Here is an 18,793-nt window from a genome sequence, read left to right on the forward strand (position 1 = left end):
GCCAGTAAAACGTAAAGGAAGATACTGTTCAGCCTCACATGCAGCCATTTCAGAGAGAAATTCTAGTACATGAGTTTGTTCAGTTGTCATTCTTATGGCCAGGTATTATTTAAAAGGAGGACTTTGTGGGAAGCTGTCAAGAATTAGCCATCTTTACTAATAACCTGTGAGTTTTGTCATTCCTGGTACTTCATATAACTTCTGGATATTTGCTTTCAGCTTCGTTGTAGTTTAGTCTTTCCTCAGTCCTAAAGCAGCACCATGCTGTCCAGTCTGTGGTAGCACAGCCAGATCTATAGCAGAAATTCAAGACTGTGCATCTGCTCACTACCTCTAGCTGTAAAAAATGGAAGAAGGTATTCCGTTTTCAAAATATGAGGAACATTGCCCATGGATATTAACAGACATGATTCAGTTTAACACACATTCTCTATAGTTTACTGTTCAGCAACTATTTGAATCTAACTGACCCTTAAACAAAAACCTAGAAAACATCATCTGGTTTTGATAAAGAGACTATGGAAAAGTGTATCTTTTGGCATGTCTTTAAAACAAAAAAAACCAAAAAACCCCAAACAACACAACAACAAAAAACCTAAGCAAGATTTTAAAAGTTCCAGTGCTCAGCAGGAAGGGGATTTAACAGCTGACGCAGCGATTTAACATTTGAGCTCTGTTTGCCTAAGATCCTTGTTTCAGAAGAAAGGACTGATGGAAGATCAAAGCTCATCAAGGCGACCAAATGATTACATGGGGAAAGCAACTCTTACATCTACTCCTTAGAGAGAATTTTGCACAGATTATCACTATGTTCTCTATTTTCTGTGTGCCTGTTTTGAGACCCTGGGATCCAAGCTGCAGCACTACTTCAGGTTTGCAGCTGTCAAACAAATCCACACTCTAAGTACAGCTCTCCTTAAATGTTTGTCAACCTGACCACTGAAAAGCAGATGCTGAGCACTTCAGTTTGGACACCTTGAGATTTCCGGGCTGTGACAGTGATTTATTTCCATGTCCTCACATCAAAGTGATCTTAGGAAATCAAGTAACTGCTGCAGACACGCTAAGCCACTGAGTATCAGAGAAGTGTCACCAAAAAATGACAACATTTGTGCTCAAAGTACAGACTTCTAAGGCAAATGTAGTGGTGGACTGTCAGTTATGCACATTTGGGGAGGAAAGATTCAGCAATCATTAAAACAATCCTTACACTGACTGAACCAGGCAGGGGGTTGCATATAAAACTGCACATACTGTTTACAGCCCCCAAACACCATGCATACAAACAGTAGGTTGGCACTTTCCAGTTTCAACACCCAGCTTTGCAAACTCACTTTTTAAATGTCCTTTCTGTGCTGATACATGATTGCTGAAAGACCACAGGTACAAACTACAGAAAAGACAGCAAGATTAAGCAGGAACTGATGAAGATAGCAAGTTACACACAGTTACACCTGAAGTTTTACTTCAGTGAAGTCCACACCAAAGGGACACACTGATCTTTGCACCGACAGTGTAGTTACTGGCAATGAGAAGGTCATTTGAACACACAACCCTACTGCTCAGGATCTATATAATATAACCTATATAAGGTAAAGAAAGAATGAAAGAAAAGAAAATAATATAAGACTTTGTCTTAAAAAACACAAGTGTTTCAAACTGAAGAGCTTTTGACCTGGAAAAAAAACTGCTTGCAAAGCAGGTAGGTATACTGGAACTTATTTAAAGCTCAAATAAACATAAAATTCAGCAGAAAAGGGAACATCTTGGAATTCACAAGACAAAACTAGTTTGTAAATACTACAAATCCGCATCCTCTCTCTCCTTTCTACCGTCCAGTTCTTCGGAAATAAATATAGGCAGAAACAAAAGAAACCAGAAACAAATAATGAGTTTGAGGAAACTAGAGTTGTCATAGCTGAAAGAATCACAGAAGTCAGGAAATACAAATGCCAAAGATCGAATAACAACATTGACTCAGCTGTGTCACATGCCTGTTTTCTTTTACTCTCTTGTTTTAAGTTCACAACTGAATAAATTACCACGGACATCATATTTATGCTACAAAATACACAGGATGTGCACTGTGGCTAAGCTGACAGGTTAAAATCTTAGTATGTGCGTTTTCTGATACTATATTAACTGAGCAAATATGAAGCTGCTCAATTCTTAAATTCATTAAGAAATATGAAGATAGATTGTTGACTGAAGTCTATGTTGTATATGCACGGGAAGTGAGTGTTCAGGATAATTTAGCTGGATCCTTCAGCAAAAGCGTATTTTCAACATTGCACTGATTTGCAGAACAATGCTCCATCCAGAATCCAGAGCAATACCGAATGTTCTTTCATGGGAGAAGTCATGAACAGAAGTCACCCAAAAGTAAAGACTCTACTATCCACATCTAATCCTTAGTAAGATTTGTGGAAGAGGAAAAAAAAAAAATCTCAATTTCTCTAAATTTTCTCCCTATATGCTTGTGTGACTCTCATGGGAAAATTCTGTTCATGTTTTATTTCTCATTGTGATTCACCTGGCCAGAGCTGTATACAGACCACAACGGATGTTTTAAGATTTTGACTATGTAAGAATTCATGCATACAGTCTCCTATCCAAAGGACAATCTATAAAGCTTCAGATTCTGCTTTGTTTGTTGTTGGGGTTTTTAATGTAAGAATTCATAATCTTAGTTTTATGTACTGCAGCCCTTCCCAATTTTCTTTGTCTGCACTATAAAGATATTACTTTTAGGCTACAGAAATAGCTGAAGCATTCAACACAACCTAAGTAAAAACCAGAAGCAGATAGGTTGGATGCATTGGATCAGCACAACAGTACACTTCCAATAAGGCAAATGAGAAAACCCCAAAGTTCACTTTTGACCAAAAAACGCGCTGGCATACTTCTTAATTTCAATCTCCCATAAAGTTCCTCCAGGTATACATAGCTGGCTGATGTGCAGGAGCTGAAGTACAGAGACAAGGATAGTAGTAAGGTATGGTACAATACCTTCCTCTTGCTGGCTGCAATGACAGCAGGAAGCCATCGACTCTCTCTAGTGTCCATTAGCAGGAAAACAACATCATGAGCATCAATGAGCTCTTCGAGTTTAGCCACATCCTTCCGAGCCTGTGCCATCGTTACTTCAGAAAAATTCACTGGGTGGCCTGGCATAGGGATGCTCATGTTATAGCCTTCTGAACTCTACGTGGAGACAGATGGAAAGCAACATGTGAAAATCATACCCTTGTAACTGAACAGAATTATTATGAAGTTCAATACAAAACTGTAGATTACAAATTCATTTACTGTCTGGCAGAACGGCAGCTTTATTCTTTACATCCCTCTGTATATCAGTGCTGTGCACTGCAGCACAGTGCTAAAGTTTCTGAGGCAATAGCAATCTCAGCTGCTGTACTTATGCAGAGCTGCACAGCTCAATCCAAACCACCTAGTTTGGGTCAGGAGAGCAGACCAACCATGTACAGGTAAACACGGTGCCTGAACTAACAAGCCCAGTCTCTCAGGTCTGCAAATTGCTACAAGCAGCTGAACTGCTCCTAATCCCAGAGGTAACAGACAACACCACAAAAGCAAGCAGAAGGATCTTCCATATGATTATGATCACACTGTTTAAGCATGTAAGATACAGCCACTTCACACACAATGTTTAAGGGTTGTAGTTTACATTTCTGATACTGAATATTGGCTTGATTACAGTAAGACAGATGCAAAGTACCACACATTCTCCTCTGTTTTCAATTCTTTACAAGAAGAACAATAGTCTCTAATGATTTTCATGTTCAACCAGCCATATGTGAACTTGATATAAAGAAAATCACTTCTGAGACTTGTTACTCCAGCACTTGGATGACTGGACACTTGCACTACGCAGATGCTGAATGAGCCTGTTTTTATTGCAGAAACATATGCCTCTTCCAACTCCGTATTTGGGTGAGGCATATTGAGCAGAAAATGGCTGAAGAGCCAAATAAGCATATACACAATGCATATACAATGCAAACAATTAACTCACTCGTTTGGAAATACATTAACACAATCTGCCAGCCATCTGCTCTAAGAGAATAATGGAACCTTCATATATGTTACAGAAGCATAGGCCTTGCCAAAGTCTCCTTGCTTGTCCCTTTGCTGTAAGCAACTAACAATTCAGAAGCCAGAATTTAAAAGCTAGGTGGATCTAACATAAAATTACATGGTAAGAGAGGAAAGGAATGTGCTTTTGTATAGACCCAACTCTATGCACAACTCAAATCCCCAGGTGAGTCAAATACCCAGAAGAGCACAGGGTACATACTATACGTCAGAAATATCCCTGAAGATGAAAAGAAACAGACACATACAGCAAGTTGGGTAATATCTGCATTAACCATACCAACAGAAGCACCTTTGTTCTTTTTTCTGCCTTCTACCTCCTCAACTCCCTGCCACCTCCCAGGGCAAAAATGTAGAGCCAGCAATGATCTCGTAGGCTGTCAGCAGGGAAGCTCCACTGCGCCCCACTGAGGACAGCTTGGGTTCTGCATCACCATCACCAACTGCACAATTACTGAAACAAAGAATGTAATTTGGACTGCAAGTGAATTGCACAGAAAAGTAGAATCGAGTTTTCGGAAGTTACTTCAGAATCAGTGTTACTGCTTGGATTCCCATGGGCCTGAAAGGAGACTCTGGGTTTCTAACAGCAAGAGACAGCTTTGGCTGCTCCTTCAGCATGACAGAAACCAGCAGGCTCAAAATCCTGGATAACTAATCTTTTTATTTAAAGACATTTAGACTGATAAATACGGGTTTTGGTAACAAACACCAGTCTGGTCTGCAGTAACACATGCAACTCTACTTTGAAAAGCCTACCAAAAATCAGCTAGGTTACAAAAATCTCCAGCTACAGTAGCTTCCATATCCAAATTGTTCAAAAGCACCAGGACTTCACCTGTGCTAAAGACTTGCAACTCTGTGTCCTTGGCCTGCAGCAGAAAGCTCAGCACTCTCACATGCTGTCAGCATGATATTAACTGTTTGAACCACAGCTTTTACTGTTAAGCTCTAATTCTTGTTAATGTCAGCATGTTGTTTCTCAGTATATTTACTGAGGCTCAAACACGATACCTCTTCTCCACAAATTCCACTGCAGAAATGAGTTTGTCTGGCAAGTATCTTAGAAACATTCTATCATAAGGGTAGAGGATCTGTGCAACTGCTTTGTCCTCATTTGTGCCACAGAGCTATCAAAGTAGCTTTGAGTCCCGTTGAAGGCTGATCAGTATGTGACTGGCACAGAGAAACAAGAGTGAAGGCACAACACTGATGGGAGTAACGTACTGATCCGACAGTGGCCGACAGAACATCTCAGGCATCTGGCAGGCAGTGCAGGCTGTACATCCTATATGCTATTACCAAACAGGAAAACTGTTTTTTCCTGGGTATACCACATGTGCTCACACTTACTGATACAGGCTCACTGAAGCATTGCTATTGGTTCCCTCCTATTACTGGGAGTTTCTCTCCAGGTTAAGCAGTTAAGAGACCACCAGCCGAGCTCTGGTACCAATTCTGAGCGAATCTCAGTTCCAAAGCAGAAACTATGAATAGCTGAGTGACTTCAATTACATCCCAGATTAAGTATAAACCAATTTTGTTTATGATAGAGCAAGCTGGGCATATGTCTATTCTGAATTTATAAACTATATAAATTATTCTCCCAAATGACAGATGAAACTAAGAACTGCAAAGATTTCTAACTTGGTTGGTCGTTTTTCAATGTTGTTTTTTCAGCATTAATAAGTAGGTGCATTTGAACACGTGCCCTGGATAACGTTCATGTGATATCCAACCCTGCAATCAGAGAATAAAGGGTGCCATTGGCAGGCCTTCCATCATAAAGCTTCTAAAACACCCTAGAAAAATCTCATTGTTCCCTTTCAACTACTTCATTCTGATAGTAAGTTGTTGCCACCTGACTCGCCAGAAGAGGAGCACTCTGGTATCTTCTCAAGGCTGCTATCAAGTACTTCCCTTTTCTGGATCTGATTCATGCTTAGCTGTTGAAGAGAACATAAGCAGACAAGGAGGCTTTCTAACATCATCTTAGTACTCTGCACACTTCTACGCAGAGCCAGTTTCTAATCAATACTTGCTGCTGTTGAGTTCTTCCGGGCAAAACCAACAGAAAAATCAACTTTCAGTCTGAAAAGTAAAAATTCTTCATGAGCTACAAGATGTTTCACATGATCCTTAACAACAGTTAATTATTACAAATATTTATTATCTCAAAATTTAACAGCTAGGGAGGTGAAGTAAAACACAGATTTTTCACTGTAACACCTGCGCAGTGTTTCCCCCACTCTCAATAATGCTTAATTACTAGAAGTTGAAGTAGTTACTTAGTCACTGGTTCTTTCCAAGGAAGATACTAACACATTTCAAATACTGATCTTACCACTCCTGGGAAGATTTTCTGCAGCCTGTCTGCTGCTGCGAGTGCCTTGGGCTTCCCACCACTAAGACAGTCTTCAAACTCATACAGTGGCTGTCGCACTGGGTTGGAGTAGGAGATCTTTGCATTGTCCACAAACGTTATCTTCCTGACTCCCCAACCCTAAACAAAAGTGTAATTTGAAAGTAATCATCGGCACAGTTACTTCAAGTTCTTCACTGTTGAGTTTGGTTATATTCGACTGATAACTTGTCCCAGAAATCCTTGTTCAATTTTTTTTATGTAAATTCAAGCCAAATTACTGTTGTGCTAACATTCTCTTGCTACCAGGTATTCTTCTAGCAGAACTTCAAGCCTTTCCATTGGCTACAGATCTTACTGTTTACCTGCAATTTATAACATCAACTAATACATATTACTTGTAGATTAATACAGATGAACACAACTATTCTCTTACATGCCATGGCAGCAGCTCAAAAAAAAATAAGTTATGAGAAGCAGCAGATTACTTTTAAGATTAACTCAGGACTTACCATCAAGGTCCTTGCAACACTACAACCCAGTGTACCAGCTCCTAGCAGCAGACACTTGGCAGACACAATTTTTTCCAAATCTAGAGTAGGCACCAACCGCCAGCACATCAGTTTCAAATTAAGATCCACTGACGATTCTGCTAACCTATACCATGAAATAAAACAACACACTTCTCAGTGTTCTTGTGCTTCTTCAACAAAACAATTATTTTTATTTCAACTCAAGAAGTCCTATTTATTTATATTTTAAGGAGAGAAAGAATTTAGTAATCCAACACACAGTTAACATGAAAAATCAAGTCCCCCCCCCAAGCATAATTCCACCTAATAATGCATGGCAAGGTGATTTGGAAAAATTATTGGTTTCCTGAATCCAATGACATTTGTCCTCAACAAGAAATATTACACTTGCCCTCTATGAAATGGAGTCAGTTCTCTGTGGAAGTTTTAGAAGGAAAATGAGGTGGGAAATCCATGCTCAACCTATTGTCAGATTTTCGTATTGATCATAAGACAGGGTGTTAAGACCCTCATCAAGTCAGGCCATCCCAAGTCATCTACAGAGCAATACCCAACAGAGGAAAATGTCAGAAGAAAAAAGAAAAAAATATCTATCTACAGCACAGCTATGCCCTTCACTCTCCTCCTTCCGCTTCCCAAAGGAGTATATTGCTTCACATAAACAGTAACGTCTATTCCTTTACTCACTCTTATACGACTCCTTAAAATTCTTTTGCCTTTGTCTTCAAATCAGTTCTCAGATGCCTAAATTTCATTCCCTTATATATCATAAAGCTGATTTTTTGCAGTATCCCATAAATATTTTTTGTCAAACAAGGATTTAAGATCATAATTGCCAAGGTTGGCATTTTACCAAGTCTCTAAGGAAATTAACAGAAGTTAGCATGCATACAAGTAAGAAGGTCAAGTTACACTTCAAGAATTACTAGCCCTCAGATGAACTTTCTCTAATGTTTATGAACATATTCTGAATTGCCACAATTGCAAGACAAAAAGGGCTCAGCTTCATAGGGAACACACTCAACACACTCCTGCAGTGTTGCAAACCCAAGAACACACATGTAGGCCATGAAAATAGATGAGCTGAAGATTAACTTTCTAATGTAACTAGACTGTTTTCAACCCATTGCCCATACATATATGCAAAATGATGAAAATTACTAAGTGCATGTTTCCTGAGCTCTTTTCTGTCACACCCTAAGACAGGCTGAACTTTTCTCCATGCTTAGTTTCATTACATTTAACCATCTGTGGGTTATAGAATTCAATGAAAACCACAGGCCTGTAACACTATGACCTACATTCCACTCTGTTTAAAATGTAATGCATTTGAAATTTTAAGCTACAGCCAAAAACTGCAAATGCCTCTGCTGCATGCAGTCCACTCTGCTCTGTTAATGTCCTTACCTCCAGCTGGACTGCCCAAAGTACATACAGTGCAGGTGTTACTGTACATTCTTAACCTAACAGGGAAAGAGAGTTCTGGCATTTCATACTTCAACTTACTATAGCTTAAAGACCAAGTAAAGGAAACCACTGAAACTAGAAAGTTAATAAACAAACCTTTTTGGATCCATGCATTCACTGAGATTCACCATCCTTGGACCCATGCCTCCCTTCTGGTTTTTCTCCCATCCAACAGCTTTTGGACAATCTGTTAGATATATTACAAAAAAAAACCAAAACAGGAATAATGAAAGCCTTAATATCACAGGATAAGAAAAGGAAACTGTTAGATTTAACCTTGTAGGAAAACACCCAAAGTCTAAACCTAATATGTAATCTGTATCTTAACAACCTAGTTTACACTGTTATACTTGTTTTGTATCAGCTGAAAGCAATGCTTCTTGGAGTACTGCTTTACTCCTGGGTGTCCAATGTGCTGCTTTTGCCTGTTCAGCTTGCTTCAAACCTAGGGCAGAGACGGCATCATTCCTCATCACAGCTGCTTGTCAGACTATGTTCAGAACCCAGCAAATTCATAATTCACAACACAGTCAATTTTGCCAAGTTCAATCATCTCTTCATTCCCCCAGACCCCATTTGTACTCAGCAAACAACTGTATCCTAATTATATAAGAATTAAACAATTCACAAACATGACATGTAAAGCATTCAGAACTTCTTGAATGAGGTAAGGAAATTTGGTGATGCTGTCCTGTCTACAGAAATTAAGTCAAATTTATGTTCTTGAAGTTACAGGTTTACTGCTTTAAATACATCTACCTCACTATGGGATTGAGGAAAAGAATCCACTCTGTATCAGGCTTCTACCATTTCAGAAATAGAAAGTTTGCATCACACACATTCTCTATCATATATTGTTTTTTCCAAGCTGAGAGACTGCTTACAAATTTAACAAGAAAAAAAAAGAGACAAATTGCCAATTGCCTAGGTTTTTTAATTTCATGACACCAGGAGGGCTATTTTTTTATTAGAAACATGATTTAAGAAGGGGAGATAAAAAAAAGAATACGCTCTCCTCCTCCTTTTCTGAAGATGAAACCATTTCCTTTATGGATATTTAACAGAAATTCAAATGATTTAAAATCCATCTGAAGTAATTTGGCAAAAGCAATGATTTCATAGTATTAATTTATTTTTTCCATCTTCACCGTGATTAAAGGTGAAAAAAATGGATTTTTTTTTTTTAAATACAGATTACCTGGGCCAAGGGCTCTTTCTGGAAGTTTTATTTCAAAGATAATGCTGTGTGTTATGTCTCTCACCCCTTGCATGGTTCTGTCTCTGAAGCAGAGCACTTCAACTGACTGGAGAGTGCTGCCCCTGCCAATGGAAAAAAGATAAATATAGATTATATTCTATGTAATTAAAATTATATTTTATATATGTATTATATAATTATATTTTATAATTAAAAAGATAAACACAAACTATGTTATATAATAGTTTGATTTTTTTTTTCAAATACCAGAGTTTAAAACTCTGTCCTGTCTTCACAAATTCTGACTAACAAGAAGTCCAAGATAGTACACTACAAGAAAACCTAACAGTATTCAATTTTCAAAACTCAGGTCTACTACTACTTGGCACTAATTAATTACATAAAATCATAGAATACTTCAAACAAGATTTGTAAAAACTAGAGGGCACTGGCAAGGTCCAAAGCATATATTTCCAGGTACATGCATGCTTGAGAGGATTAGGAATAACAGGGACTTGTGACTGATAGAACTAAAAACCAGAATAATATGCAAGTCACGTCAAGAGTGAGCAGTTACTCCCATCACCCACCTGAGATGTAAAGTGCCTAACTTCATATCAATAATAAATAATCACTGTGGGAAAGAATAAAATAGATACCATTTGTGAGCTGCCAGGATCAGGAAATTTCTCAGTGGCCATCCTGGGTACTGGGATAAATTACATGGATCATAAACTCCAACTGTCACCTGCAAATATAATTGCTTTAAGTTAGAAGTCATCTGTCCACACTGATAATCAGTTCACTGTAAAAGTTGTCTGGCATTCTTACTGTAAAACTTCTGGCCAGAGAAGGCCTACACACAGGTTTTATTTATTTACACGTGTTTAATATACGGTCACAACTCTAGATTTCAGTCCAGTGTTTGCCATGGATTTCAGATTTGCTCAGTTTAGTCTCCTTATGAGCCTTCACTTTTCAGTACAGCATGTGCAGCATGATCCTTACCCTCTTTAAACACATCGTTATGGGAGAAGGCTAACAACTGAAGTTTTGCTCTCCAAACAAAATTCTGTATTGATTTTAAGATGATCAAGAAGTGAAAGTGGGCAGGACAGTGAGACATCAAGTCAAAGGAAAAATATCATAAAAATCACTTGTAAAACCATCCTTCACGACAGTATGTGAAGGAACTGGACATTTGGTCTCATGTTCAAGCAAGCAATACCATGCACGTAACTGAGGCATCTAAACTATGAACTTCATTCACAGTCAGTGCAGAAAAACACATCCAGAGATCAGAAAGCTCCTGCTGCCTACCTTTAGACATGCTGAAAAATCTGAACTCAGCCATCACTACCAACATCAGTGTCTCTCACACCTACAGACCCTTTCTCTCCTCCACCTTTGCCTATAGATGGGTTTAAGAGCACCTGGTCTCAACTCTACCACATCAGTGAGGAGTCCCCAGGAACAGTCTGAAATGCAGATGAGCCAATATAGTGCACAAAGACATCAGAAACAGGAACCCACTCCCCATCCCTCCTCCCAGCCATACACTGCTGCTTCTTTGCAACTGCTGACTTGGGCATAAAACACCTTAGTAAACTGATTCAATTTCACAAACTAGCAGGAAATGAACTCAGGAACAGCAGAAACATATTCTTCTTCTTCCAGAGGGGCACGTTTACTCAGCTCTCGTAAACTCTACAGGCACCACTGATGTAATAAATCTTATCCAACAGCTCTAAAACTTTGGCGCTTCCCAACAAAGTGAATGTTAATGAAGAAATATATTCCAGGTATGGATTCATCTCCTATGGAGAACATCCCTACCTAAGCATGTAGTCTCCTATCTGTGACCCGTTATTGTAGTTACACTACCATTTAAAACCTCAGCTTTCCTATTTTACAAAGGACGACTGCAGACCAAGGTCTTCATTTCAAAAAAACTCATTTGAAAAGGCAAAAAGCCCCTGAAGATCAAGTACTATAAAAACAGAACTAAATTACTTTTAGAAAAACAAGATCTCCTAATAAAAAAGTGGGTTTTGCACTTCTTAGCTCTTCACCATAACTCAGTTTTTTCCCTAACACTTCAGTGACACGCAAGATAAAAAAAGCTTGAAGTTCATCAAAAATACATCCAGAAAGGACCAGCCAAGTTCAGCAGCTGAGCAACATGATCCAACACTGAATTCAACGGACAAAAATATAAGTAAACCAAGCCAGTCAACTCTTGCTGTGATGGGATGCACTTCATGCATTATTAGAATTCTTCCCTATCTGAAAGCAATGGACAGGACTCACTTTATGCTCAGAAGACATGCATGATCTCTGCATTTAACAAGAATAGCCCAATCTGTTCAGGTGCACAGCCTGCCTGCCTTTCAAAATGCATTTACCTTGAACATTCTTCACACACAGATTCCCATCAGTTTTTAGACAAGGCTCTCACTTTAACAGGCACATGCGGCACAACACACACTGAAAGTTGAAAACCAAGCTGAAAACTCCCCTAACTCTGATTACAGTCACCACAACCAACAAAAAGGATCCAAGTACCATTTTTTAGTACACAAACAATAAACAAATATTCTGCATTGCAGGTGGAGTAGTTTGAAAACTTTATGCTAACTCACAGATTTATGTCATTTTTGCTTTGATAATGAGGGAATCGGAACATGAAGAACTTAGTTTCCAAGCTGACCATTAATCTGATGTACCTGGGGTTGTGAGCCACCCAACACAAAAATAGATGGTCTTCAGCTATTTACCCAGGCTGTTCGTCAGTTAACTACTGTTCCCAGCTCAGTGTTACAGACATTTTCAAACCACTTGTCAATTAAAACATTTGTAGGCTATAAAGAGACTTAAAATGGTGATTACCTTTCCACTTTGGCCCTGGAAGAAACCATCCCACTTTTTCAGCAGAGATATCTCGACAGAATTGTCATGATACTTGATTAAAAAATAAGGCAAGGCTGTAACACCCTCTTCCTGGCAAAGTTCATCATATGCTTTCTGAAGTGCTTGAATCTACAAGCAAAAAGACATCTGTAACCATTTTACCAGTACCACAGTGAGTGTTTTCGCATCTGGGAATGCCAGCTTACTGAAATAATCTTAGAACAGAGCATACTTGGAAGTTTTAAAACCCACTGCAACCACAATAAGGGGTATCAAAAATTCAGTTGCTAAAACAGCATTTGTCAAGGCAAATTTTAAACAGGGACATTTCTATCATTGCCACAAACTGATCCACCAATAGGTATTAAACTAAGATAAAAATCTCATTCTGACAGTCACAGCAGCTTTATAAGAAAATAAATCTGTCCCTCTGTTATTAGCAAAACAGAGTCCCATTCAATATATATTTTGTTAAATGTATTTTCAACCTTTATCCAAATTCTGTGTTTGGATCATGACAGGTATTTTTATACTATCTATTACTACAGAATTAATGAGGGTCTTCAAAGAAGGGAACTAGGCATTTTTCACTGGAAAAAAACAAACAAACTGCTTTACATTGATTATTACACCATTAAAAAACCCATCCAAGGTTCTGTATTAACTTTTGTCAAAGCAAAAAGGCATGTGGGCAAGCTGCCTACAAAGTACTGTAAAGTTTTCTCCTAAAAACTATCGTCCCTATCCAGTTCTTTTGCTTGTCCAATCGTGCATTTTATTTAAAAGTTTGTATTTGCTAATGATTTAGCTCTCCCAGGGGATGCCCACTTTAAAAAAGGTTTCTTTAAAATATGAGTTTCAAAACCATAGCTGTGTATTCAATAAGCTTTATATAAAATTAAAAACCATAACCACTTCTTCAATAATTGTTCATATCTGCATCTAAAGTAATAAAGGTCAAGTAATGTCAAGCTGAGTGATTTTATACAACAATAAGAAAAAAAGAAAAGAGGTAAAAGAAAAACTGACTTGGAAATAAGTGCAGATTTTAAGAAACTGCATTTTCAAATAAATTCAGCATGTGCAAACAAAAATGTTACAATTTACAGCCTACAGATCTGCTTAGTGCTACGGACTTCATAACAGGTAGTAATTTAAATACCTGATTTAACGGGAATCTGTCACCGAGACACACAGGTTTCTGAATTATATGTATTCCATCAGGGAAGCAGAGAGCAGGGTAGCAAAACCAGTAATAAAAATGATACTTTTTTAAATCCTAGAAAAAAAAAATTGACAAAATTAGATAATAAACATATATCAAAGTGAATTACGGTTTGGAATACTAAACATGATTGATGATATTAACCATACTAGCAATAGCTCTCTATCTCATAAGGCATTGTGTCATCATTTTAGAAAATAATAAAATACTAGAAGACTTCCCTTCTCTGTTATGTTTCTAGTTAAGATTTAAACAGACAATGTCTGTATAATACTTCAGGGTTTTTTAGATGGGTCATTTTTTATTAAAATACTCCATTTCTTAAAAATGAAACAGTTACTTCACTTTTACTCACTTCTATGAGGCCATCAGACAATATTACACATTTGTAGAAATAGAGACAGCACCATCATTTTTAAAGAATACATTGTAAATTATTTTTTATCTGTAAATGAAAATGGCTTATTAGACTTTTTAATGAATGATGATACATCAATATGCTAATATTAAATATTTTTCCTAAAAAGGAATTACTTCATCACTTCCACTACAATAATCTAAGTACCAGAGATATTATCATTACTCACTGCAAATGTCAACAGCAGGAACCTGTTCAAGAGCATAGGGTTCTCAAGAGCAGCTCCAGATTTTATTGATTCCCATATCTGTCATTGATTGTGAGGACAAGAGGAGAAAGAGGAGAGAAACAAAATACCAGGGTAGCATGAGAACAGCTGCAGGAATCTTTTAATTCTTCCAGTTAGCTTAAAAACACCAAAATTAACACTCCCAGTACTCCACTTTGGTCTTTTCCTGTCTGATATCATCCATTCCATAATCTAGGCTAAGAGGATTCTACAGGTAAGATAAGCAGTATCTAACCCAAAAAATATGGAAGCTGGGGAACAAGATGAACATTAATTAGTTTATGGACCAGGTAGGGACCACCAAATGAAACAAACATCAGCAACAACAGTCTCTTATGTATATGAGCTATTAACACTAGCCATACTGTGACCTTCATGCATGTACAGCACTCTTACCTTTCTCATTCACAGGATCAATATGTACTAGAAATGTGAGCAACATACTAGGAAATGTCACCAAAAAAGTGGAGACCAGCAAGACAGTACACTGCATTTTGGTGAGAAAAGAAGCTAACACCTGTATGAGGAATTCCTCTATTTTTCTATATTCTTTTTCTTTTTTTTTTCTTCTTGTTATGACAAAGATCAAATAATATAAGAGCAAAGAAACATTCTGACATTCCCAGGCATCATACCTACCACTGGCAGGGAAGCACAAGGCATAGAACACAAAATATCCATAGCTTTGACTGGAGATATGCATGAAAACTTGGCTACTCAAGACCAGCACGCAGACAAGTCCATCTAATTAATGGAATCAAGGACTGGTTTAAAGTGAAATTTCTCAAAAAGAAAAAAACTGCCTTAGTTTGATTTCCACTTTTCCCCAGGCTGTGACCTTTCATTTAGCTAGGCACAGTGCAAGTAGACTAGACCATTCCTTTGACACCCACTTTTTTCTTGCTTTATTGCAGTCTTCTACCTGTTCTGGAACTTCCCCATCACTGTCACACAGATGTATTGCAAGAATCTAAAGGTTAAACCAGGCACTCGCTGGCTTCCCGGTATCAAGAAAAAAATTTTTAAAGTTGTTTACAGAACTCAAGGCACTGACAGCTCCAGTACCACTGTCAAGCTTAAAATGCAGCCTAGAATGCTGAATTAAATCTTCCAGGTATAATTAGCTACTTTCTAGTCTCTTGCAAAAGAACAGTAAAAAGCAAAGATCAAACCTGTCAGTGTTTAAGAAGGCTTTGAACAATGCTCTTAATAGTTTTAACTTTTGATCAGCCTTGAAGTGATCAGGCAGTCGCAACAGATGATTATTGTAGGTCCCTCACAACCGAGACATTCTATTCTGTTATTCCTTCCAGTGTAAGACAAATCCCAAGGCCAATATATGGGTGACTATGGACAGTATCCCCAGTATTTGGGGCAGAGACTATCAAGCACTTCACTAGATATTTCAAAACCTTTCATTCTAACAGTTGATGTTATTTTCAATCTTACCTCATTCGCTTCTTTTTCCAGAAGCGATTTCTTATCACAGGACTTGAAAGTCTCAAAAGTGTTGGTATTATACAAGGTTCCAAAAGCAGGACAGCAACGCCCTGGAATGGAAGCGTTCCTGAATAAAAGAAAGAAACTTCTGAGAATTGGATACCAATGTCTTTAACATCATCAGAAACCTTAGTTATCCTATGGTGTAAGGTTGCCCTGAAATTGTCAAATGACAAGACACAGTAAAAAAAGTTAACAGTTCTAATGAAGGCGTTTTTACAATAGTGCTTTACTGAAGATGGATTGGTGTAAGAACCTGTGCAAATATACATCGACATTATGACTTCAAAAAAAACCATCAGGCACCTGCATTATGTCTGGCCAAGTCGCATTCCATCACAGACCGAAAATATTCAGCATCTATTCAACCATAAGTTGTCCATCTAATCTGACTACTCAAAGCACAAAAAGTTACAATAGTTGAAGGAATATTTAGGAACTGCATAAACAAACTTTTCACACATTTATTTTTCTCATAACATTTGAGAGATCAATATTTTGGTGCCATCCATTTTTTCCCCAATCTGCTATTTTTGTTCCCAATACCACAGCTCTCTTCCAACTGCACTTAGCTGCATATACTTTTGGTGCTGTACCTAAAAGTTCTTGTGTAAAAATCAGTGGAATTATATGTAATAAAATTATCTCAAAAAGCCTCATCAGGCTGCTAAAATTTTCACCAAGCAAGTCAGAGGAAGTCAGGTCTGAGATTTACAACTCTACAATCCACTGATTTAAAACAGAAAAGACATTAAACATGAAGATACCTGTTCCCATGTTAGTTATGCTAACAGGCATTTGCTGGAAATTAAAAGCGTATGGAAAAAACATTTTCTGTTTCATTTTTTGCTGTGTGTGCTGCCTGTCCCTTTGAGGGTAAAGGGAAAAGTACAGAAATTGCAGTCATACAGGTTAAATACTTTGGAAGATATTACAATGTAACAACTAGGGACTGTAAAAACTGGTTTGATATCTTAAAGTGAATAAAAATCTAAGGAAAAACTTGACCCGAAGTCAGGTTAGTGGAACATCCTCCCTTACACAGAAGGGCCAAAGAAATGGGAAGAAATGGTATTTTGTATAAACATACATGCAAACAGTGAGTCAGTCAAACTTAACAGCTTCAGGTGAATATACTACTTCAGACACAGGGAGCTAACATTTGTGACTCAAAGCAGTCTCTCTACTGTTATAAAGTTCATGAAAATGTGTATTTATTGTCACGTGGAATTTGTTCAATTAATATTATGCAACAAAGTGTTGTTTTTACGCAAGGAAAGTGTCTTTGCATACAAATTAAGGTAAACCACATTTGTACTTACATATCAAAGGCACTAAACTCCAAAGTCAAGCGAGCTGGCAAACCCAAAGGATCACCTGGACAAAAAGCAGCAACATGCTTCTTTTAAACTGCAATACATAGATTAATTTGCCTTCTTTTGTTAATCTAAATTACAAATTACCCACAGACACCAGAATTCACAGCTCACCTGTCCATGTTTTCTAATCTTTCAGCAAAACACCTAAAACGTGTTACACAAATACTGAGAGGAATAAAAGGAGGAACCCAAACTATTAACTAAGAAGTTCAGTTTCTACCTACCATTGTAGTAGTATCCTTTGATAACTTTAGGGGTCTCATCCAATCGGTACTCATTGAGTTTCTTCTGGGTTAGTTCATGCCAGAATCCTGCATCCAAGGCGCTACTGAAGGGAGCAAACTGCAGCTTTGAGATTCCAGGATCTACAGGATGGTGCACCTCATTACTGGCAGTTGCCATGACTTTAGTTAATGATCACTGTGAAACAGATACACCTGGTAAGTACATACTCAATTAAACAGATTACTCATGACTACTCAAAGCTCTACTTCAACTAGGCATAACAGTCACCTTATTCAAATTAGCAGCAGCATTCACTTCACCATGAGGTGATTTGGCTCCTTCTGTTTATTTTCTTGAAAACTCAAAAAATGTTGCACTCAAGAATCTCCTTTACTTACTGTTCATATGCCTCACTCCTGTCCCCACCTACACATATTATGGCACAAGTTGCAGAAACACAGTCCATGACACAGTGTATTCAAATACACATGTGGGGGAGGAAGGTCGATCTTCTACACATCCATTCTACCTTTGACTATCTAGCTAAGATAAACATGAAAGTTGCAAAACAAAGATTTGTTACATAGTAAAAATAAGATTTTAAAATATTAGTTTTAAAACTCCTCTCAGAGATAGGCGCATATACTATTTATCATAACACACTCACCTACAAAGCTAGTAACCACTGGTTTTTAGGTCCAGAAGGGTGATCAACAGCTATCAGTTTAGGTTTGGTTCACAAAGCTTATCAAATCAACCATGTGAATTCACTTATGAAATTATTCCTTCGATTAACTGTGTTTGAAATAACTGTTTTAATTCACACAACACCAAATGATTGCCTTTTGTTATAGACCCTGCATACCTTTACACATGAAACAGTGTTTGATAGGATTCTACATAAAGAAAAGTCAAAATAAAGGTCCTAGCATAGCTACGTTATCTGACATCAACCTAAATCTAGTCTGCTTAACTGGAGGCCTGGATTGAATCAAACAGTTCCAAGTTTATTGTGCTATGAAGGCATTTGTGAAATGTCTTACATGCTTTTCTTTAATGCTATTTTGGAGCAGAGGGGAGGCAACAAGAGGTGGTTTTAATTTCTTAATTGCCAAATAGCCAGCTCTTCTGAGAGAACTTCTCAGTTGTATAAAAGCCAACCTGAAAAAGTAAGTTATAATGCTTCTTACACAATACTTCCTTAGTCTTTGGCATAATCCAGCTATGCTTT

The 18,793-nt window shown here is 37.7% G+C and overlaps 1 protein-coding gene across 1 annotated transcript in view; it reads right to left on the bottom strand.

Annotated features, from left to right (window-relative positions):
• The window catches only part of ATG7 (autophagy related 7), a gene marked incomplete at its 5' end in the record, with an annotated part of 90,581 nt that extends 72,842 nt beyond the window's left edge, over positions 1 to 17,739 (bottom strand). The window contains 12 exons of the mRNA XM_084269401.1: positions 3,010 to 3,204; positions 6,461 to 6,619; positions 6,991 to 7,135; positions 8,575 to 8,665; positions 9,677 to 9,798; positions 10,336 to 10,424; positions 12,566 to 12,715; positions 13,749 to 13,865; positions 14,399 to 14,476; positions 15,908 to 16,025; positions 17,281 to 17,335; positions 17,562 to 17,739. Coding sequence (XP_084125527.1) covers positions 3,010 to 3,204; positions 6,461 to 6,619; positions 6,991 to 7,135; positions 8,575 to 8,665; positions 9,677 to 9,798; positions 10,336 to 10,424; positions 12,566 to 12,715; positions 13,749 to 13,865; positions 14,399 to 14,476; positions 15,908 to 16,025; positions 17,281 to 17,335; positions 17,562 to 17,739 — 1,497 coding nt within the window. The remainder of the gene's footprint in view (positions 1 to 3,009; positions 3,205 to 6,460; positions 6,620 to 6,990; positions 7,136 to 8,574; positions 8,666 to 9,676; positions 9,799 to 10,335; positions 10,425 to 12,565; positions 12,716 to 13,748; positions 13,866 to 14,398; positions 14,477 to 15,907; positions 16,026 to 17,280; positions 17,336 to 17,561) is intronic.
• Between the last annotated feature and the right edge of the window lie 1,054 nt (positions 17,740 to 18,793).

Source organism: Gallinula chloropus (genome assembly GCF_964237585.1).
Source record: "Gallinula chloropus genome assembly, chromosome: 12".
Classification (NCBI taxonomy): domain Eukaryota; kingdom Metazoa; phylum Chordata; class Aves; order Gruiformes; family Rallidae; genus Gallinula; species Gallinula chloropus.